Source organism: Rattus rattus, chromosome 3 (assembly GCF_011064425.1).
Source record: "Rattus rattus isolate New Zealand chromosome 3, Rrattus_CSIRO_v1, whole genome shotgun sequence".
In the NCBI taxonomy this organism is placed as follows: Eukaryota; Metazoa; Chordata; class Mammalia; order Rodentia; family Muridae; genus Rattus; species Rattus rattus.
In genome coordinates, this window is record NC_046156.1 from 66,749,421 (window position 1) to 66,769,558 (window position 20,138).

At 47.1% G+C, this 20,138-nt stretch overlaps 1 protein-coding gene across 4 annotated transcripts in view; it reads left to right on the plus strand.

The window, feature by feature from the left end:
* The window catches only part of Dclk2 (doublecortin like kinase 2), a 128,846-nt gene that overhangs the window by 92,216 nt on the left and 16,492 nt on the right, over positions 1-20,138 (plus strand). For 2 of the 4 annotated variants that reach the window (XM_032898142.1, XM_032898144.1), the window contains 5 exons: positions 7,079-7,154; positions 7,910-8,018; positions 9,459-9,516; positions 16,045-16,164; positions 16,369-16,515. In XM_032898142.1, coding sequence (XP_032754033.1) covers positions 7,079-7,154; positions 7,910-8,018; positions 9,459-9,516; positions 16,045-16,164; positions 16,369-16,515 — 510 coding nt within the window. The remainder of the gene's footprint in view (positions 1-7,078; positions 7,155-7,909; positions 8,019-9,458; positions 9,517-16,044; positions 16,165-16,368; positions 16,516-20,138) is intronic. The other 2 variants (XM_032898143.1, XM_032898145.1) reach the window with 1 other exon arrangement.

Below are 20,138 nucleotides of genomic sequence, written 5' to 3' on the forward strand. Positions count from 1 at the left end.
GTTGATTCCTAGCATGCTCCTGGGTGTGGTAGCCAGTGCCTGCAATTCTAGCATTTAGTAGGTGGGGCAGGAGGATCACAAGTTCAAGCATCAAGTTCAAGGCCAGCCTGGGCTCCAGAAACTGACCCAAAACAACCCACCAATTAAAACAACAAAAACCAAAAAACGAACTTTGGGCTGTGAGGGCATTTCATACTCGGACCATAATGTCTCAGTGTAAGAGGTGGTGTACTCCGGCCTGTGGCAGAAGCTGTGCCAGCGGCCCAGGGAGGAGCTGGGATTTGAAAGCAGAGCCTGTGCTCGTAAGAACTTGGCTTAGCAGATGGCTCCAAGCATCAATGTCCGCAAAAATTTATGAACTGAATTATTAAAGTGCAGGCTGCCTAGCAGATCGCTATTGGGCTGCTACTCCAAAGTTGAGTCCCTAGGTATTAAAACATGGTTCCCCTTTGCTAGGATCTGGGGAAGATGGCTTTTCTGAAAAGCACAGTCACTTTTGGTGGCAGTTACCTCAGGGAGAAGCAGGCCAGACCGAAGTCTCCTTCACAGCAAGGTTCTGCCTTCCAGTCTTGGTACCTGAGAGCTTTGCCGTGAGGGCAGCTCGGGAACCATTGCAGGAGTGCTTAGTCTCTGGGCGTTCACGGCTTTCTTTCACCCTTCTTTAGTTGTTAAAGACTTCTGCAGATGTAAATGTTCCAACCAATCCCGGTTAAACCTTGGCAACTAAGACAGGAATCTTTGACGCAGAGGATCAGGATGGGATGGAAGAACCCTAGGGTGCAGCCCCATGGACAGCCTTAAGCGTAATGAAGCTCGGAGTGCCACCCGTGTCAGCTGGCTCTCATTTGGAGCGGATACAGGGCGCTGTGGTTAGAAGCGCAGGCTGGGTTTGGTGGTGGTGTGGCCCCTCACTGGCTATGTGACCTTGGGGAGGTCATGGTGCCCTTTTCTATAAAAGGAGGGCTCATGGGATACTTGAGGCACTGGTGAACAGAACACAGAGAGAGCACTCAGGACAGCTTCCGCGTTCTCCTGTAACCGTGGGGGTCTCTGGGCTCAGTTCACATGAGGGAGATCCACACAGGACTCGTAAGCTTGCAGTCCCGTGTAAGAGAAGTCAGACTGAGCTTTCCTCTTAGATTCCTGTTTTATGTACTTAAAAATATTCTGACCAAGAGCCCTTTGCCCTTGAGCTCTTAGGCATCCTTCACATCATTCTCAGAGCCCAGGAAGCTGCAGGTCACATCACCTGAGGGAGAGTCTTGTGGATAATAGATTCCAGGGCCACCACCACGGGCCGTGCTCTCTGGGATGGAGTTGAGGGTTCAGAAGTTTTATTAGGAATTGGTGCTGAAGTCTGTAGCTGAGGGAAGGGAGGAGTCAGCAGAGGGGCAGGAAGTCTCACATCTTGCTCCTCCTTCTCTCTGATCGCCCCTCCCTTGCCCTTCTGTCCTCTACAGATATCACAACACTTACCAGCTTAACAACAGTAAATACTTCTTCCCCCACATATTCTCAGAAGGTAGTTGATTTCAGGAGCAAGTTAGTGGGTGGCTTTGGCAGTCTCTTTTATTGCTAGCTGTCAGGGTGCACAAGCAGGATTAGCGTTGCCTGGGGCATGATGGGAATGGGGTACCCATGTCCAGGTGACTTCCTGTTTTGCGGACAGTTGAGTTCGAGGTGGGAGACTAGGAAGCTCCAGGAGGACTGGCCCCCTTGTCTACCTAGCTCCCTTCAGCCAGGGAGCCTGCACATTATGTTGATGACCCACAAAGGTCTCTGCAGAGCTCACCTCAGCCTCTTTTCTCTTTTGCCCTCTGAGTGCCAGGACACAGACAAAATATGGCACACCTCCAGGCTCCTCCGTGTGCCCCACTTAAACTGTCTCCTCCCCTGCAATTGACTGTGTACCTCTGTATACTTCACTGTAAAGACACTGACCTCCAGACTCAGATCCGTGTCTGGTAGAGGTTTAGAAGACCTTGTTCCTCCCTCCTGGGACTCTTCCATGGAGACCTTCTGTCCTCCGAAGGTGGCTGCTACCATTTTAAGCATGCGACAGAGGAAAGATGCCACGAACTTGTTTCTGTGACCCAGCTTTGGAAGACAGACCTATTACCACAGTATCTTAGGTGCCCCAAGGCCAGCAGTTCAGCCTGGGAGGGGACGGCTGGGTCTTTTTTGTGCTGGCAGAAATTTTGCATTTTCATCTTTCTGCCAGCCGTCCAGAATCTTTGTTTTTAGGCCGTCCTTTTTTTCCCATCCGATCTCACCAAACTTCTTGTCCATCTTCCTGCTTGGCAGTCACCTCGGCTTCTCTCCCCACCAGTTTTACCACTCTCTCTCTCTCCTGATCTTTTCATCCTGTCTGTCCATCCGTCCATCCATCCCCTCCCCCCCTTCCCCACTAACCTTTGTTTCTCCTAGTCTTGGAATCCACTGCTGACATTGTTGGGTTTTCCCCGCTACCTCACCTTCCTGGTTTTGTCCTTGACCTCAGCCTGTGAGCTCTTTTCTTTGTCAGGGCACCTCCCAATCCCTTGGAGGCCGCTGGCAGCTTTCCTCTGCAGGATTACTTACTGTCCTTAAATCACAGTGTTTGGGGCGGAGGGGGGGTCCAGACAGGCAGTAAAGAGTACTAAATATGTCACGGACTACCAGATAGATGAAGAGAACATTTCCCCGCACTTTAATTCATCATCTGTCCAAACCGAAGGCTTTTAAGGCAGCTGTAGCTCAGGGCGTCAGACTCGGGGCACACGGTTTTAAATGCCCGCGTTCTGACGCAGAGGTGCGGGTCTGGGAGCTCTCCAAAGTGAGCGTTCTTGTTGGTTGAGAGGAGGAAGAACAAAGTACAAATGGACTGTCACTCAGCATCTTGAGATTATAAACTGTCTGATGTGCTGATGTCTTATCAGATGATGTCTCCTGGGTCTGCTGGCCGTGGAAGCTTCCCCAGATTTGTGGGGTGTGGAGAAAGCGCTTTTGTATCCAACCTGATTGGCAGAGCTAAACTGTAACTCTCTGACCTCCTGAACTTGGAACCTTCTTTTCAAAGCTGTGAGATGTAAATCCACGGTAGCTGCTGACCTTAGACATTTCTGCTTTTCCCTGGAGCCCTGGCTTTTCTGGTGAATTTAAAACCAAGTTAATAATTTTCAGAACTAGGGAGCTGGTCACTCTGAGGCTCTCTTCATTCCCCCAGAAACACTGTGTGGTGACGTCGTCTTTGAACGTAATTGATTTTGTTAGACTGAAACAGAAACAAAAAGGCAGATTAAGTAGTTTTGGAGACGTTGGTGCCCTAGCAAAATAAATCATGACATCGAATACCAGATCCTGTTTGTCCGTGGTGGTTTCGCGGTTGGGTTCACCAGTCTTGGGGATAGTTCAGCCCTCGTCTGGGCTGCAACACATTAGGGTAGATTGGGGGCAATGATCACTGTGCAAATCAGTGTCTATAAGTCAGAGCAACTGTAAGAACTTTATTTGAGTATAGCCAACACATGTTTGTGTTTGATAACCCTGGCATGTGAGCACCAGACACTGGAAGCTCTTCCTGGCATTGGTGGTAACTGGGTAGAGTATGACTGAGGTTGCTGCAGTAGCCAAACATGACACCTTGGCTCCTAGAGGTGATGAAGATCCCAGCGTGTAGACATTTTGGACAAGAGGCTTTATGACACTGCCAGTCTCTTGCTCAGATCCAGTAACCTTACCTGAAGGGGTCACCACAGATGTGATGAGGGTCTAGCTGATTTTGACATCCACATAGTCTATAGAGGTGTATGGCCCTAGCCCTCGGCCCCTTCAGATGGTCCTTGGGGTGGGGGTGTGGAGTTAGAAGGCTCAGATTCAATGGCACAGACTCTGGGAGTCAGGTAAGAAGCAGAGGAGACTTGTTTATTGCAGGATTGGGGAGGGTCTTCATGCCCTCCACCCATGTCCCATTGGTCCATGACATCTTCCCCTTGTGCCCGGCACTATCTCATTGGCTGGCCAGGTCATGTGCTCTGTCATCCTTTGTCTCCATGTGACAGATCTTAAGGTTGTAAAATGCAAATGCAGCCGTTGAGCATACAAGGGCCATTGTGGGCTGCTAGTCAGGGTATGCGGACTCATTCCTCCTACAGAGAGGCGTGGTCCTCAGGATTGGAAGGGCTCAATCAGCAAATCCACAGAGCTGTCAGCCTAGCCACTGGCTTGAGTCCTGTTTACATACACAGTGGGTTCCATTTATCACTGTTACCCAGCTACAAGTGTACAATGGCCTGAGTAAGTGCCAGGGACAGGGCAATGCACAGAATACCTGCAAAGGAAATAAGAGAAGAGATAGTCATTGTGGCTCCCCATGTGTTCACCACTCTTGGTCTGCTTGTCTACAGGCCATAGGGAATATTACGCCTTCTAGTAACGATAACAGCGTTTCCTGTTCACCAGCTGTCTTTCTGGGGACCATGATGAAAAGCCAGCTTGTATGGCCCTGGACAGCCAAGCTTCACGGTGGGGAAGTCAAGTCTAACCATAGACTGGGAGATTGAAAGGTACAGCCCAGGATAATCCTGGACAGTGCGGCTGCCTCTTCCAGTTCAGAGTGTCCTAAGTGTCCTCCCATGTCTCATAGAATGACCAGTCATGGTCGGTAATGGTCGTGTCTCTTCACCTCTGTGTCCTTTCACATCCTTTTAAACAGAACCAGCGGTTGCTGTAGATTTGACTAAATAGTGAGGGAAGAAGGGAAACTTTTGTTTTTATGTCCATTCCTCATTGTGTCTTGGCCTCAGCTCCTCTGTGTTACAGTGAAATTATCCCGTTAGCATTATTTTCTCATGCTTTGTAAAAGTGAAAGCCTTATTTTCAAAGTAGAGGAACACACCGGATAAGTCACTCCTGTTAAGTCAGTGCGGGTGTTTTTGAAAAGCTTCAGCACTTAAAAAAAAATGTCAATCTGAGAGTTGAAAAATGGTTTCTGTCGTTATTTGCTTAAAAAGCCACAACTCCTGCTGACTCACTGAAGCGTCTGTTGGATGCACATGGACCTGACCTGGCTCTGCGCCCTCTCCCTCCACAGGGCGCCTCCGCTTCCTACATTCATGGCCTCCCCATTTGGCACTTTTTTATTAGAGAACCGGCGTCCAGCACCTGTTCTTTTCCTGATTTCTTTCCATCTTTTGTCCCCCGGAATCCCAGTGCAACATGGGTTATAATTATCCGATTGCACCAGGAATGGAGATCAGGAAGGAAAGGGCTTTACTCAGAGTAAACACTGGGGGGTTAGAAAGGTCCAGAGGAACTCAGTGGGTAAACACTCTGAAGTGCTTGCAAGGGACGTCAGCCATTGCCCTCCGTAGGGAGTTTCTTAGAGAGTCCTGGAGTCAGTCAGGACATCCAGACCGAGATAGGGGCTTAGAAGAATGTTAACTGCTTCCAGGAAGGCTGAGCAAGTAGGAAGGAGGCCAGAGGACCGAGGCTGGTCCTCTCATCTCGGAAGTGTAGGCCTCAAGTCCTGGAAGTCCAGGTGCTGGAGGCAGAGGATGTGCCACGCCCGACTCAGCCAGTTGTGGGCTCTCACCCCAGGCAGTGAGATTTAGATCTGTGAACAGACCCCGGCCATTGTTACTCAGTAGAACTCGTTGACCCAGCCCTGGTCCATTTGTTCAGAGTCCCCAGGAGTAATCGCTAGGATGCCTTTTATTTATCTTTGAGATTTAACTTTGCAGAAAAATTTCATTCTTCTCTCTGTTTATTCCTTTAACAGTTAGGTTGCCAGGAATGGTGGTGCAAGCTTGTAATCTCAGCATTCAGGAGTCTTGGGGAGGGGGAGGGGGAGGTAGGGAGTAGGTGGGTGGGTGGGGTGGTGCTCATGCGTTCAAGATGAACATGGGCTACACATCACAAACCCTGTCACAAACAAAGAGAACGGCCGATACTCGAGCTCACGTTGGATCTCTATCTCTTTGGTGATTTTGGATGTAGGAAGGAGGGAGTGTATTGGAGGAGGAATCAACTTGGAATGGATGATTGAACAAATTCAGAAATTGTTTACTAGGCAGTGGGCTCAGTGCTAGGCATTCGGAGGGAAAGCAGTGGTGACTGGGGTGGATGAGGGTTCCATGGGAGCCATGCTGTCCAGTTGTCTGACAGGGCTGAACTAATGTCGGATCTCTAGATCTTAAGCTGCTTTGCCTTTTTAGAGCAGAGATTTATACTGAGGGAGTTTAAGCAAATCTCAAATAAAGGACGTTATTTGAGTTAACGTAAATATAAAACTCACAAGAAAAGATGGTGGGAAGTACACTGGCTCTGAGGTGGGGACACAGCATGGCCTGAAGGCCCGGCTGAAGGTTCTGGCTCATGTTGTTGGTAAGAAAGACCCACAGGCGTTTTTCGATCTCTTGAGTTTGTCCGATGGTAGTTTGTAAAGTGGGAGACGTGAAAAGAGAGAGAGGCCCGGTGAAGTTGGAGGAGGGTCTGACCAGGTTGGTAGTCCTAAGAAATTAATTACACTTTCTGAAGAGCCTCCTTTAGTCTTCTCTCTGAATTTGCTTTTAGACATTACAACTTTTAGACGTTCCCTCGTACAGTGCCACCAACTCTGGAGTGCATTTCCGTTTCAGTGTCAAGACATAAAACAGGACCAGGCAGATAAAACGTTAACACTGAGAATTTGATTGTTCTACGGCTTTCTGTTTTGTTGGTTGGGAGTGAAGTGATTGGACTAGGAGCCAGGTATTTAGTCTAGAGCTACTCGAATTCCCTGTGGTCCCGAGGCAACATTCGCACTAATTTTGGTACCTGTTTAGCTGTGATTTGCTAAAGCATGCTTTATTTTTATTAAAATAAAAAAAATAACAGCTTTAAGAAATACAGTGTCAGTTTCCATGACGTTGGAGACTGTATCTGTAAAATAAGTCCATTCATGTGTTGTGCTGTATAAAGGGGAATAGGATGAGAAAACGTTCTGTGTCGTTTCCTGTACGGTCATTTGACATACTATAAATACTGTCCCTCATATAAGGACAGCAGCCAGTGATTCACAGATGTATCCTAATAACTAATGGTCATTTTCTTCTTTTAGCAGATTTCTGCTCAGGGCAGATCTTCTTCCAATGTAAACGGTGGGCCCGAACTTGACCGTTGCATGAGTCCTGAAGGTACTTCTCAGTCTGGTTGTTACTTTTGTAAAGCAAACCATCCATCCAAAGTTGTTGGCCATCAGATTCCCACTGGTGCCACATTCTTCCTACCTAGGGATGTGACCATGTCACCTGCCAGTCAGGTTAGGGTTAGGCATTGAGAGTGGAGTTACTTCAGGGTACGCAGTGTCTCTACCATAAGCCATCTTGTCCTGTTTCAGATGTTAGTCCTGGCTTCCCTTTTTTTCTGCTCTTACTGGTTATGTGCTCGCAATTCCTAGATATTTTCCGAGTCTCTCAATTAGATGAACACAAATAGATTCTTCTTTGCCTGGGATAACAAGACGCACGGTGACAGTGGGAATGGTCGTAACTCACAGACTATTGTATGCTTTTTGGGGACGACTTTGGGCCAGGGATTAGCTTCAACACAGTGCCATACTTTGATAGGCTTTTCTGTATTGAAGCTGGACGAGATCTCCCGAGCGTTCCTCAGGTTAGACGTCACCTCTGCCTCAAGATAATCATTTATTTTAAGTGGCACTTCAAGATTTGTTGGGCTTATTGATTTTCGTGGGTTTTTGATTCTAACCAACAAGGTCAAAAGGAACATGGTGATTCGGCATTCTACTCAGGAAATATGCTGAGGGGTTTCCTTTAGTTTTGCTTAGACCTATAAATAATAGCATTGCGTTTCATTATTTTCCAAGTATGTAGGAATCAGTAGGAAATGCCGATGTTCCTTCAGACTTTGTGTTTGTCCTTGGCTGCAGGCGTGAATGGAAACAGGTGCTCCGAGTCATTCACTCTTCTGGAGAAATACAGAATCGGGAAGGTCATCGGAGACGGCAACTTTGCGGTAGTTAAAGAATGTATGGACAGGTGGGTGGCTCTTGATCTGTTCCCCTACAGGTACAGCTCTCCCTCTGGAATGGGACGCACCTCTTCACCATTTCCTAAAAGAATCTGCCCTTGGGACCAGCTCTTCCGGCATGGCCACGAGCCTTTTGTCAGAAAACAGTTATGTGCATAAGGTTGTTTGTATGCATGTAGTCTAGAGGTCAAATCAGAAGTCCTCCCCCAGCCTAGAGAGAGGTGAGGAAGAGAACGAGCCACCAGGATAAGAAACGTCCTCTATGACCTTTTCCCACAGCCGGCTCTGCTCGGTGCACACTGTGCTACTTCATGGAAACTTCAGAGCCACGCTCTCACCCAGCGCTGAGCTTCTAGACCCACAGCTCTAGATAGGGAGCCCTGACTGAGATCAGAAGGAGCTCTTTATAAACAACGATAGTGTGATGGTTGCCGATAAAAGCCTGTGTGTGTATAGAATGCTGCCCTACCTCTTCTGGATGGCTGGTTTTTATAGCTTGTGAATGCAGGTTTTCTAGAATGTTCTAATAATGGCAGTTTATCCATTCTGTTGCATCTCCAGTGAAAGTTCACTGCCCTTTATATCTCACTATGTAAGAAGTCCCCTGTTCTTGAAGCCCTTTTACAGAGCTCCGGCGTTCAGATTGCTGACCAAGAAAACAGTGAGGCATCTAAACCATGTCTTCTAAGGAAGGACCTGTGAGGATGTAGTTTGTAATACGAGGGGAGTAATATAAATGCTACTTTTCCAGGCTGGGCCTCCCCGCTTTGGTAGAAGCAGCCCCAGATCGGAGAACACATGCTCTCTGAACGCTTCCTAAGACAGTGATGGGCTCTGTGGCACTGTTTACATTTCAGTGGTTTTTGGTTTTTGGTTTGTTTGTTTTTTTTGGAGGGGGGGTGCTGTTCAAATTCAACTATGTTAATATTGAGTAAAAATTAAATAGCATTAGATTAAGATTCTTGTGTCTAATAAATGATTTCTTTAGTGCCAGGCAGGGTCTGTAGGGTAGAAATTACAGGCACCAGATCTTGCAGAAGGTATGGAGGAGGACTAGAGACTAAATGGCTGGGATTTTGCAGGTTTTGATGAGGCTCATATATCTGTGTAAAGAGACATTGTGAATCAGGTTTTCTTTCTCCTGATAATCCGATGAACTTTTCTTTTCCTTATTCTTTCTCCTTAGAGACCATCTTGAGGTTTAAGTAAAGAAAGTGTTTCTTTTCTTGGTTGCTACAACAGAATTGAAATACTTTAATAAGAGTTAATAATGTAAAAGAAGATTTAATTTGCCTGGCTTTTCTTTCCTCTTTTTTTGGGAGTTCCTTCCTCCCATGACCCCTTTCCATACTGTCTAAGAGACAGAGGTATCTGTGCTGTGCTGGAAACTAGGAAGGCAGTTTTATTCTGACTTGTAGCTTTAATGGTTTTCCTCTGGTTATTTCTAGGTCCACTGGAAAAGAGTTTGCATTAAAGATTATTGACAAAGCCAAATGCTGTGGAAAGGTACAGTATATACATCTGCTATAAAGAAAGAAAAGAGACTGTGTGGGCTCTCAGTGAGGGACCTTGGCTGCAGGGGAGAGACTGCAAGGAACAGAGAGAAAAGTGATGTTTCCAGCCTGCTGTTCTCCAGCAGTTTTTAACTCTCAGATGGTAAATTAACCAATCTGATCGGTTATCGCTCTCTCTGGGAGATTCCTAGTCTCAAATCTGGCAAAGTATAAATGCTAGAACTGAGGGCCAACCACGCCGTGCTAAGCGTTAGCCTTTTAGCTTCAGGAAGCTCGCACAGACAAAAGACTTTACTGCTAACGGCAGTGCAGATGACCGGCTCTCCCTGGCTCACTTCCCGGTGATGCTCAGAGACCCAGTCAGATAATGTACACTCTTGGGGTTTGTATAAGACCGGGGGAGCCCCAAGCCTGAGCCACCCCTAGTCTTAGGAGGCAGCTGCTGGAAACCCACCCAGGCTTTTGCTACAGGAAATCATTAGTTTCATTATCAGGGCTAGGAAATGATCTGGCCTTGCTCCTGTGTTCTGAGGGCATTTGTTACATAGATGTCCCTTGGAGGGACATTAGAGCAGTGGCCAGTGCAGAAACACAGTGACTCGTCAGTTCAGTGACCCATTTCTGTCTGTCCTGCTCTCAAACTGCGGTAAAAAGGTCAGCTGAGGACAGGCTGCTAGAGGGCAGTAAAGGCTCAGGGTGACCGAAGGCCTGTGGTGATCCTGCAGTGGTGGCAGGTCTGTTACAACACAGGGCTGTGGAGTAGTCACATCTAACACCAGGGGGAGCTGCTGCCTGCACGTGGCTGCCAAGCACCCAGGGTGATGCAAGTCTGAAGTAAGCCACAGGCCAAAGTCCTCGCTGGGTTTTGAAGACATACTCTAAGACTACATGTGACTATATAGTGAATTTCTCAGTAATGCTTTCCCATTTTGCTATCTGATAAGTGTATTTTAGCTATAATGGATTAAGTTACATTTTTAAATAATTTTTCCTGTTTGTGGTAGTTTTCAGTGTGATTATTAGAGTCTTTAGAATTGTATATTTGAAGTACATTGGAATCCTGTTGGAAAGTTACTCTAGGGACAGAGTATCTGTGTCTTTGTTTCTCCTTCCTCTAAATATGTTGACTGATCTTGTGTACTGCAGTGACCGGTGGGACTGAGGAATGGGGAGTGGGAAGCACACAGAGGGGCCAGCGTGTGCAGAGAGAACAGAGCACATCACTGTCCGTGTTGTTAATGCGCCACGGGCTTTGGAACCTATAGTTTTAGGATGAGGTGACAGTGCTGACTTACATTGTAGAATTGCTAAAAAACAAAAACAGACAAACAAACTGGTTTTTAGTGGACATTTATGAAATTATGTCGTTTTAAACAGAACATTTGAAATAGTGTAAGGAAGTTTTAGAAAACTCTTCTACCCAGGTGACAGACTTGTCTCCTACTATTTTCTCTTAATAGTTGTCAGCAAAGCAAAGGTGGCAAAATGACTCTTTTCTGCATGTTTACTTTTTGTCTGATTTTTATGTGGTTTTGTGTATTTAAAACATTTTCATGCTCATTTTTTGTCTTTCTGTGTATATTTATATATCTATACATGTTGAATGTTGTGTATGTACATGTGTATACATGTATGTGTGTTGTGTGTATGTGTTGTATGTGTATACATGCATGTGTGTTGTGTGTATAAGTGTATGCATGTTATATGTACATGTATGCATGTTGTGTGTACATTATATGTGTTGTATGTACGTGTATGTGTGTTGTGTGTAAATGTATGTGTGTTGTGTATAAATGCATGTCGTATGTATATGTGTATGTGTTGTATGTGTATATGTGTGTGTGTCGTGTGTACACATGTGTGTGTATGTGTGTCAAGGACAAGTGCCTCTGTCAGTCTTCTATTGTTCAGGTCCCAGGGATCAAGCACAGGTCTTAGGTTGGGCAGCAGCTCTCACCCACTGAGCCATCTCTTGCTGTTCCTCTTGTTTATGCATCTAATGAGACTGTTAATGTCAAACTTAATAACATTCTCTCTATACGTAGTTGTTAGTCTTTCCATCTTTGAGGTGATCTAAGCACAATGTGTCATGATATAGGGAGCCGTGTTCTATATGACACTTACATGCTCTTCAGATACATTAAGGGTAGTGGCTAGGATGTAAGCAGCTGTAGGAAAGAACTCAACCTGATACAGTGACTGCCTAGACACAGGGGATGCTTGGATTTGTCTTTTACTGAATTTCTTCTATTTTTGCAGTTCACAATCTTATGCTTCTCTACATTTTTATATTTTGCATATTTGACCAATGAATTTCATACCGATACTATATAAAATTATAATTTAAAAGCTTGATGTTGCAAGTAAGTTGATTTTTTTTTCCACTGTGAAATTATAAGTTCAGATAAAAATGGCTTACTTTGTTTACAAAGTTTCAGGGGATCATTGAGTCATTATTGTGGGGAACATTGCTCACCTCTGCTTTGTGGGTGTTATATAGAAAATTAATATGTTGAAAATAACCACCAGCTTGGAAATGTAGGGACCTTACACAGTCGTGACTTAGAACACTTGTGCCAGCTGTACAGAGAGGGAAGCAGAGACTTGGGCAAATCATCAGAGGCAGAGGGTGACTTGAGTCTGGGTACAGCCTGTGCTTTGCCAATCTGCCTGTCTGTGTGTTTCAGCTTATTCAATCAATAGGCATCTGGGAAAATACTTCATTCATTCTTACCTTCTGTTTCTTCTAATATACACAAACATGAAAGATTAAATTGCTCACCTGAATTTTAATGTGTGTTCTGTGTGTAAGACACAGTTCTGGGAGTAGGCACTCACCACAGGGATTGATACCGGTTCTTCCGAGTCTGGTCAGAGCTCAGGAAAGCTTATGGAAGAGCAGTTGGTACCCAGTGAGGACTCCATGGAGCAAACGGCGTCTGAGGAGGATGGGAACTACGACTCAGTGGGTAAAGGAGCTCCCAATGCAGCCTGGGACCCTAAGTTCAAATGCCCAGAACCTATGTAAAAGCAGGTCATGTTGCTTCTACATCTGTAATTCCAGTGTTGTTGAAGGGAGGCGGGAGCAGCCAGGAGAACCTGTGGACAGTCATGGGCCAGCTAGCCTGGCATGTGCTGCAGAAACACAGCTAAGAGACGTTGTTCTCAAACAGGGTGAAGATGCTCATTCTTGAGGTTGATCTTTGACTTCAACACACACACACACACACACGAAACATTTGAGCTGCCAAGTGGCCAGAATAGACTTTCCCGAGCAAAGGCCCAGGCTTTGGTCTGCAGGACCCAGGGCTTCCCCTTCCACTGGGCCCTTACTAGGATATTCATTTGAGGTCAGAGTCCAGGGTCCATGTATAGGGGTTGAGAAGGCATTGTTGCTCATATGGGGTCTCCAGCCCCTTCAAGCTCTTCCAGTTCTTTCTCTGATTCCTTCAACGGGGGTCCCGTTCTCAGTTCAGTGGTTTGCTGCTGGCATTCACCTTTGTGTTTGCTGTATTCTGGCTGTGTCTCTCAGGAGCGTAGATCCCTCATTCTTAATGAATATCGGCTGACTCCCCACAGTAAAGAAACCCCCAGTTGTCCTTTTCTCTCCACCGTATAAGATCCAGACAGGACACAAATCGTAAAGCATATTATGCTAGTTTTGAGTTGTTGGCGTAAATTGCCACACAGTTTAAATCAACAGAAATTATCGCAGTTCTGGTTGCTGGAAGTCAGAAATCTACACTTTCTCTGGGGGTCCTGGGAGAAGGTGCTTCTGGCTCTGAGCGCACTTCCGGGTGATTGGCGCCTTAGGCTACAGCCACATCACTGCAGTCCCTCCTCTTCACATTTTCTCTTCTGGGCTTTTATCGTTGCTCTCACATCTGTGTGGATTCTCCTGCCTCTCCAGAAGGTTTCCACTCCTTTGGGTTAGCCTGTTAATAGAGGACTGGCTGTCTCTGTACTGCTCAGTCCCCTTTTCCTAACAAGGTAAGATTTACAAAGTCAGGACTTGATGCATTTGGGTGACTAACGATTTAATTCTACTATGTATGCTTATGTCGGGAACCACATAGAGTGATTGGAACACACTGTCCTGCTTCCTGTCTCATCCTCCGCAGTCTAGCTGCCAGCTGGGAAGCCACTGGAAGACGATGTGCAGGGTGTGGTGTGTGTGTGTGCATGTGTGTGTGCATGTGTGTGTGCATGTGCATGCCCATTTGTAACTGTGCTCTTTGCTGGAAAGTGAGGTAGATACCTCTAGGACTTGGGTACTCCAGGGCAGCCCACCAACAGACGACAGTGAGAGGAGAGCTAGGATTTTTCGAAGTGTGGGAGAATGGATGGTGGCAGCCCAGGAGAGAGTCACCTTGCTCAGCCTTGAGGGAGCAGGGAGGCTCTTCATGGGAAGGTAGAGTCACTTCAGCCTGGCTCGAATAGAACTCGCATTCTATACAGAGAAAGTTTGAAAAGTATATTCTGCAGATTGTTTCTACACAGTAGAATAAAAGCTACTGTGGGTGGCATAGGACTTGGGGGAAACAAATGTGTAGTTTTCTCTTAGTGCCTCTGTTTCTCAACTGTCCTAATGCTGCGACTCTTTAACACAGTTCCTTGTGCTGTGGTGACCCCATCCATACAAGTTCTTTTTATTGCTACTTGATAATTGTCATTTTCTACTGTTATGAATTGTAGTATAAATACATTTGCCAATGGTCTTAGGCAACCCCAGAGGGTGCCAAGAGGATGAGAAACACTGTTTTAAAAGGATTATTTCTTTATAGTCAGGCATAGAAGGAGGGGGAGGAACAGAGAGGAGCAGCTTGTGCGTCCCAGCAGGAATGTTCACTCTGTACTCAGGTATAACCGTTGTCATGAGCAGTGCCTTCACGTGTAGTTATACGGAGGCTGTTGTCTCAGTTCTTGCTCTGTGTTTGGCCTTGACACTGCTGACAGCACTAACACTGACAAAGGTTCCACGGGGTCCACAGACGTTTGCAGTGCGTTTTGTTGAGAATAATAATAATTTGGGGAAGGGTCTCTGGATGTGGTAGACAGCATATTTTAACTCCATACTTTACACTGCTGACACAGACTGCTTCACATTTATTAACTAGCATCCCAGACTGTCCCTGAAAGTAAGTTTTTAGACTCTTAACACGGGAGAAGATGGGCAGACGGAACATGGGTTTGAAGATGGAGACCGTGATTATTTAGTTTTAAAATAAGCCTATTTTTACTCTAGTGGCGGTGACTGCTCTTGTCTTTACTTCCTGCAGAGTGGGACAAATTCTCATCACTGCTTTTCCATCTGATTCACTTGGTGTGAATAAGTGTGAAGGGCTTACAGTGTCGTCTGTGTGTGGCCACGTGGCTGTCTGTCCAGTCGCTTCCCTGGCTTGGGGTCCCAGTGTGCTGGCTGCTGCTTTGTGCTAGTGCTCAGCAGGGGGCGCTGTCACACACAACATACACACCATATACACATAACACACACTACATACATACATAACACACACATACTACATACTCACACAACACATACACATACTACATACACACATACCACACACACACACACTCACTCTCTATATATACATACACCATCCACACTACACACACCCACACACCCACACACACACACACTCACTCACTCTCTCTATACACATACACCATCCACACCACACACACCCACACACACCATAGATCTGCAGTACACACATCTTTAGGTGGTCGGTGGTGTCTATGAGAGCATTGTATTCCAGCAGTTAGAATGCGGCAGAGTTCAGCAAGTTTCATCCTGTGCTTTCTCAACTGGAATGGACTTGCCGTTGAAGTTAGCGAGGGTGTGCGTGTGCAGCCTTTGGAACAGAAAGGTCGCCGCGTGTGGCTCGTGGATAATTTCTTAATTCTGTAAGTGAGCATTTTACCACCAGGCAGTCCTCGCCCGCGCCACTCAGCATGGGCAACACTGAGGTAGTGTGTTCAGGGCAGAGGTGGTTGCAGTTAAAACGAGCTGTGTGGTTCAGTGCCTTCCAGATTTCTGAAATATGAAGTGTAAGGAACTCCCATCTGGTGAATGACTTCATACCCACCCATAAAAGAAGAAAGCTTAGTTTTCATGCATGTTAGCATAAAATTAAAATTTATATTGGTAGCAGTGGAACGTTTTAATCTTAGAGTCGCTGTGTTTTCGTGAAATGCTGAGGTTAGAAGGTGGCTCTGGCCTTCCTGCCTTACAGAAGCACGGTGCTGTGTGGACACATCTTCACTGTCACTGCCTCGAGTAGAGACGTACACTGTAGGTCAGTGCGGTTACCCCGAGCCCTTCTGGGCATGCTCAGAAGCCAGTTTCTGAGTTGACCCACTCGTGGCCTTCCTACCTCTGGGAGAGCTGAGTAGACAAGTGTGGCTGCCTGTGCCAAGAGACATGAAGACCGTGATGTACTGTGCCCCAGGCTTTGGTGGTCGAGCACAAGGTTCTGTGGTTTTCATGTCCTTCTCTGTCTCCTTGATCTGACAGGAACATCTGATTGAGAACGAAGTGTCAATCCTGCGCCGGGTGAAGCACCCCAACATCATCATGCTGGTCGAGGAGATGGAAACCGCAACTGAGCTCTTCCTAGTGATGGAACTGGTCAAAGTAAGGATGGGCGGGCTCGTTGGTGTCAAGTCTCAGAGCGTGAACACCCCCGAGGAACCCTGTCAGAAAAGCATCCTCTACATCCGCGTTAGACACATCCGTCTCATGCATGGTCCTTTCTTCATCTGACACAAGCTGACGCGACCTTCTTATCTCAGAGGACCGAACCGTTGACGCTTCTGTGCATCTTTCTTTATCATGCAGGGTGGAGATCTCTTCGACGCGATCACTTCTTCAACCAAGTACACCGAGAGAGATGGCAGCGCCATGGTGTACAACCTAGCCAGCGCCCTCAGATACCTGCACGGCCTCAGCATCGTGCACAGAGATATCAAACCTGAGAATCTGCTGGTGCGTTCAGAGCCTCCGCTGTTTCGTTTTAACCCACGCCTCTGTCCTTCTAAACGACTGTAGTAGCACACAGTGACGTTCAGAGTGTGGCCCGGTGCCACAGCAATGAGCAGAGAGCGTACGAAAGGGGCTGTAGAGAGGCCAGCAGGGTCAAGTTGGTTGGGGCGTTTTGTATGCACACAGGAAATCCTAGCGGGCTTCTCGAATGGGTGTGCATTTGGTTTTTTGGACATTAGAACGTACGTGTTCATTTGTCCTTGATTGTGTCAGTCAGCTTCATGTTGTGACAGTGGGACACCTGCCATAATGAGTGTATGAAGGGAAAAGGGTTTGGATCTGGGCTCAAAGCGCAGAGGTGCAGAGTAATAGAGGTGGGCCCATTGGTTCAGGCCTCTAAAGAGCATGAGCTCGGGCCAGTTGCCCACTTTGTGATCCAGGAAGCAAAGAAAGGGAGGAAGGGAGACTCAGGGACCCTTGAGGGTATGCAATGATGTAAGTTATGAACCCTGCACAAAAACTCTTCCTGCTAAAGGGTCCACCACCTCCCAGCATCACCACCCTAGGCATCAAGCCTCTTACACGGAGGTATCCGGGGTCCTTTGCCATCTAAACTCATGGCAGTGATGCTAACTGGGGAGCAAAAGCATATGGTGCATAACTTTGAAGAATAAGGTAGGGGCAGTAGGGGCCCGTGGGTGGGAGAAGCGGACCATGTGAGTTCATACACAAACAGAACTTTGGAGGTAGTCCGCTCCTCTAAGCTCTGTACATATGGCCATTCAAGACCTGCTTGAAAGTGTCCTGTGTCCTACGATACAGAATGAAAAGTAGTTTCTGCTGTGAGGCTCAGTGACGTTGGTCCAGGGTCCTGTCTGTTTCCAGCCTCCTGACCTTATAACCCTTTTCTCTCCTGACTCATGGCACTCACCTTTAACCCATATTTAACACATGCTGATCTGTGATAGGGAAAGCTTATTCACTGGGGAGGAGTTCTTGTGATTCCACTGTCAGGAACGGGGGAAGCTGGCTTGGAGCTTTGCGTGTGCACTCCAGATGCAGCATAGCAGAGAGGCTGTCCGTGTGCTGCTCCATTCATCGTCTTAGTCCCATCCGCCCTCCATCCTCCACAGCCAAGGCCTCACCAACGGCATCGCACATCCGTTGCTTCTGTCTGTCTTAGCCTGTGCTCATAATATCCCTCCCCAGTGTGGCTAACCCCTTCACTGAGCACAAGTGACACCTTTAGCACCACCCCAGAGTCTCTGAACAGACTGCAGTCATGGCCTCCTCTGGTGTCTGCAGCATTTGCCACAGGGTTCTGGTTTTATAGACTCTGCTCTGTCTCCGTACGGTAGACTGGAGGTCCCGTGCTCCTCCTCCCTGTTTCCATGGCTGTGCTAAGCAGGCGCATGGTGGAGGTGTGGAGTGGTCCCTGGTGGCGGCTCTCACAGTCACTCACCACCCAGCCACTGAATAAAGACCGTCATGGCCGACCTAAAGTACCACACAAACAAGTGTTAACAGGAATGTGTGGAGACCATCCCAGGACTTTCCTTCTTTTTAAAAGTTAATTATTTTTGCTAACCCCGAGCATCCATTTTCCATTTACTAATGCTATTTGTTCGTGACTTTTTTTTAATCTGGAAGGTGAAGTAGCCCTCCTCCCCTCCCCTCCTCCTCTCCCTTCCCCTTCCTTATGTAACCTCTCCTTTCTCCTTTCCCCTTTCCCCCCTCTCCTTTCCCCTCCCCTCATCTCTTTTCCTCTCCCCTCCCCTCCTCATCTCCTCCCCCCATGTTTTCTCCTCCCTGCCCTCTTTGTAGAAAACTGTTTATTTCCATCACTCATCTTCCCATGTTGTTTAAGCATCTGCAGTGAAATGGCTAAGGCATTCGCCCCACTCGGTGCCCTGGGCAGTAGGCGTTACAGGCAGCGGTCTGGTTGACTGGGAACCCCAGCCATCCTCGGGGACCTCTAGACAAGTGCAGAGGAGCCTGTTTGGCCTGAGAGCAGCCTGCCACCATAGTCTGAGCAGCAGTAAACTCAGGGCTAGCACAGTCCTTTTGCCCTGACATCCCTCCTTGGTCACGGCCTTCTGGGCAGCAGCCGCCTGCTCTAACTTTTCAGGCCCTTTGGTAGTAGCAGAGGTCAGGCGTGCCCTCCCTCAGTCCTAGCTCTTGGGAAGGTAGAACCACACGTGTAAGACTTCTGGCACTGTCATCTAGTTCAGTAGACCCGCCACCCAGTGAGCTCCTATGTTGTATGGGTGGCATTGTCTCCATAGCAAGGGTATCTGTTAAATAAACCATGGCGGGCAACATAAGATACTTCTAAGAGGGGCTGGCACTCAGCTCTGGGTCTAACAGCATCAGGAGCTGTGACTCCTGGAGGCTGCCCAGATCTGGTTTGTGAAGGTCCCAGGCATGACGTAACTACCATGGAGGCAATTTGTGTGGCAGGAAATTGCAGAACAGCCTGCTGGAGAAGATGACCCTAATGTCAACAGGGCTTCTCATGGCTGAGTGGCCAGCAGAAGCTCCTAGGTCCTCTTCAGTTTATGACATAGTGCCATCAGGTCCCCTCTGTTGCCATGCAGTTTGTCTGGAAGTAGTAGATTGCTGCCATCTACCTAAATATTCTTGCTGCAAGGAATTTAAGGACATTTTCCTTTGTGAGAGAAACTAAGAGCAGTGCCATGGACCCTGCCTGGGTACCAGAGAAAGGCAGAGTTCTTACTTTCTTCTGCCTTGAGAGATTTACACAGGTTTGGCGTCCATAAAACCCTAATCTGAAATTCAGACACATCCAGAAATGCACGTTGAGAGTTAGGTGTGGTGACCCATGTCTGTAATGAAGTGAGTTTGAGGCCAGCCTGGGTTACTGAGATCCTGTCTAAAAATCAAAAGAGATCTTTTGTGTGCCAGCATGCCCACCCAGTGGAAAATTCCATACTGTGAAATGTCATTTTATACACAAAATACTGCAAAACACTGCGTGAAGTTATCTTCAGGCTATGTGTTTAAAGTGTACGTGAAACATGAATGAATTATTCCCTAAGATACTTCACTATAGTATATTCTAAAGTGTAAGACATTGTTTCTGAGTATTATTTTTCATTATTATTATTATTATTAAGATCACGACGCACTGTGTTCTCAAGGCTAGCATTGAATTCTGAATTCTGGCTTTGAGCTTAAGAGATTATCCTATCTTAGCTTCTTGGGTATGTGTCACCCATGCTTGGTTCCAGACATTTTTAGGAGTATATGGTGCTAAGGCTGCAGGGTCAGGCTCCAGAAATGACCCTAGCATCGTGTGCATCTCTGAGCAGCACATGTGCCAGCTATCGAAGCTCCAACCACATGTGTCTCCCCAGATTCAGTCAGCTGGTTGGCAGTGCACTGAGGAGACCGTGCCGCTGAGGCACTAGCAGCAAGCGCCCTCCACAGCTCTGCTCTCTTCCTGTCTGGGAACTAATGCAGTTTTTAAACAGCAGGGCCTTCTGACATCCGATTTGCATCCCCTCGCCTGGTATCATAACTTAAAACCGTGCCAAAGCAGATGTATGGGTCGCTGTGTCAGGGAGCACAGAGGTGGCCGCTAGTGCTATGAGTTACAGCCCAGC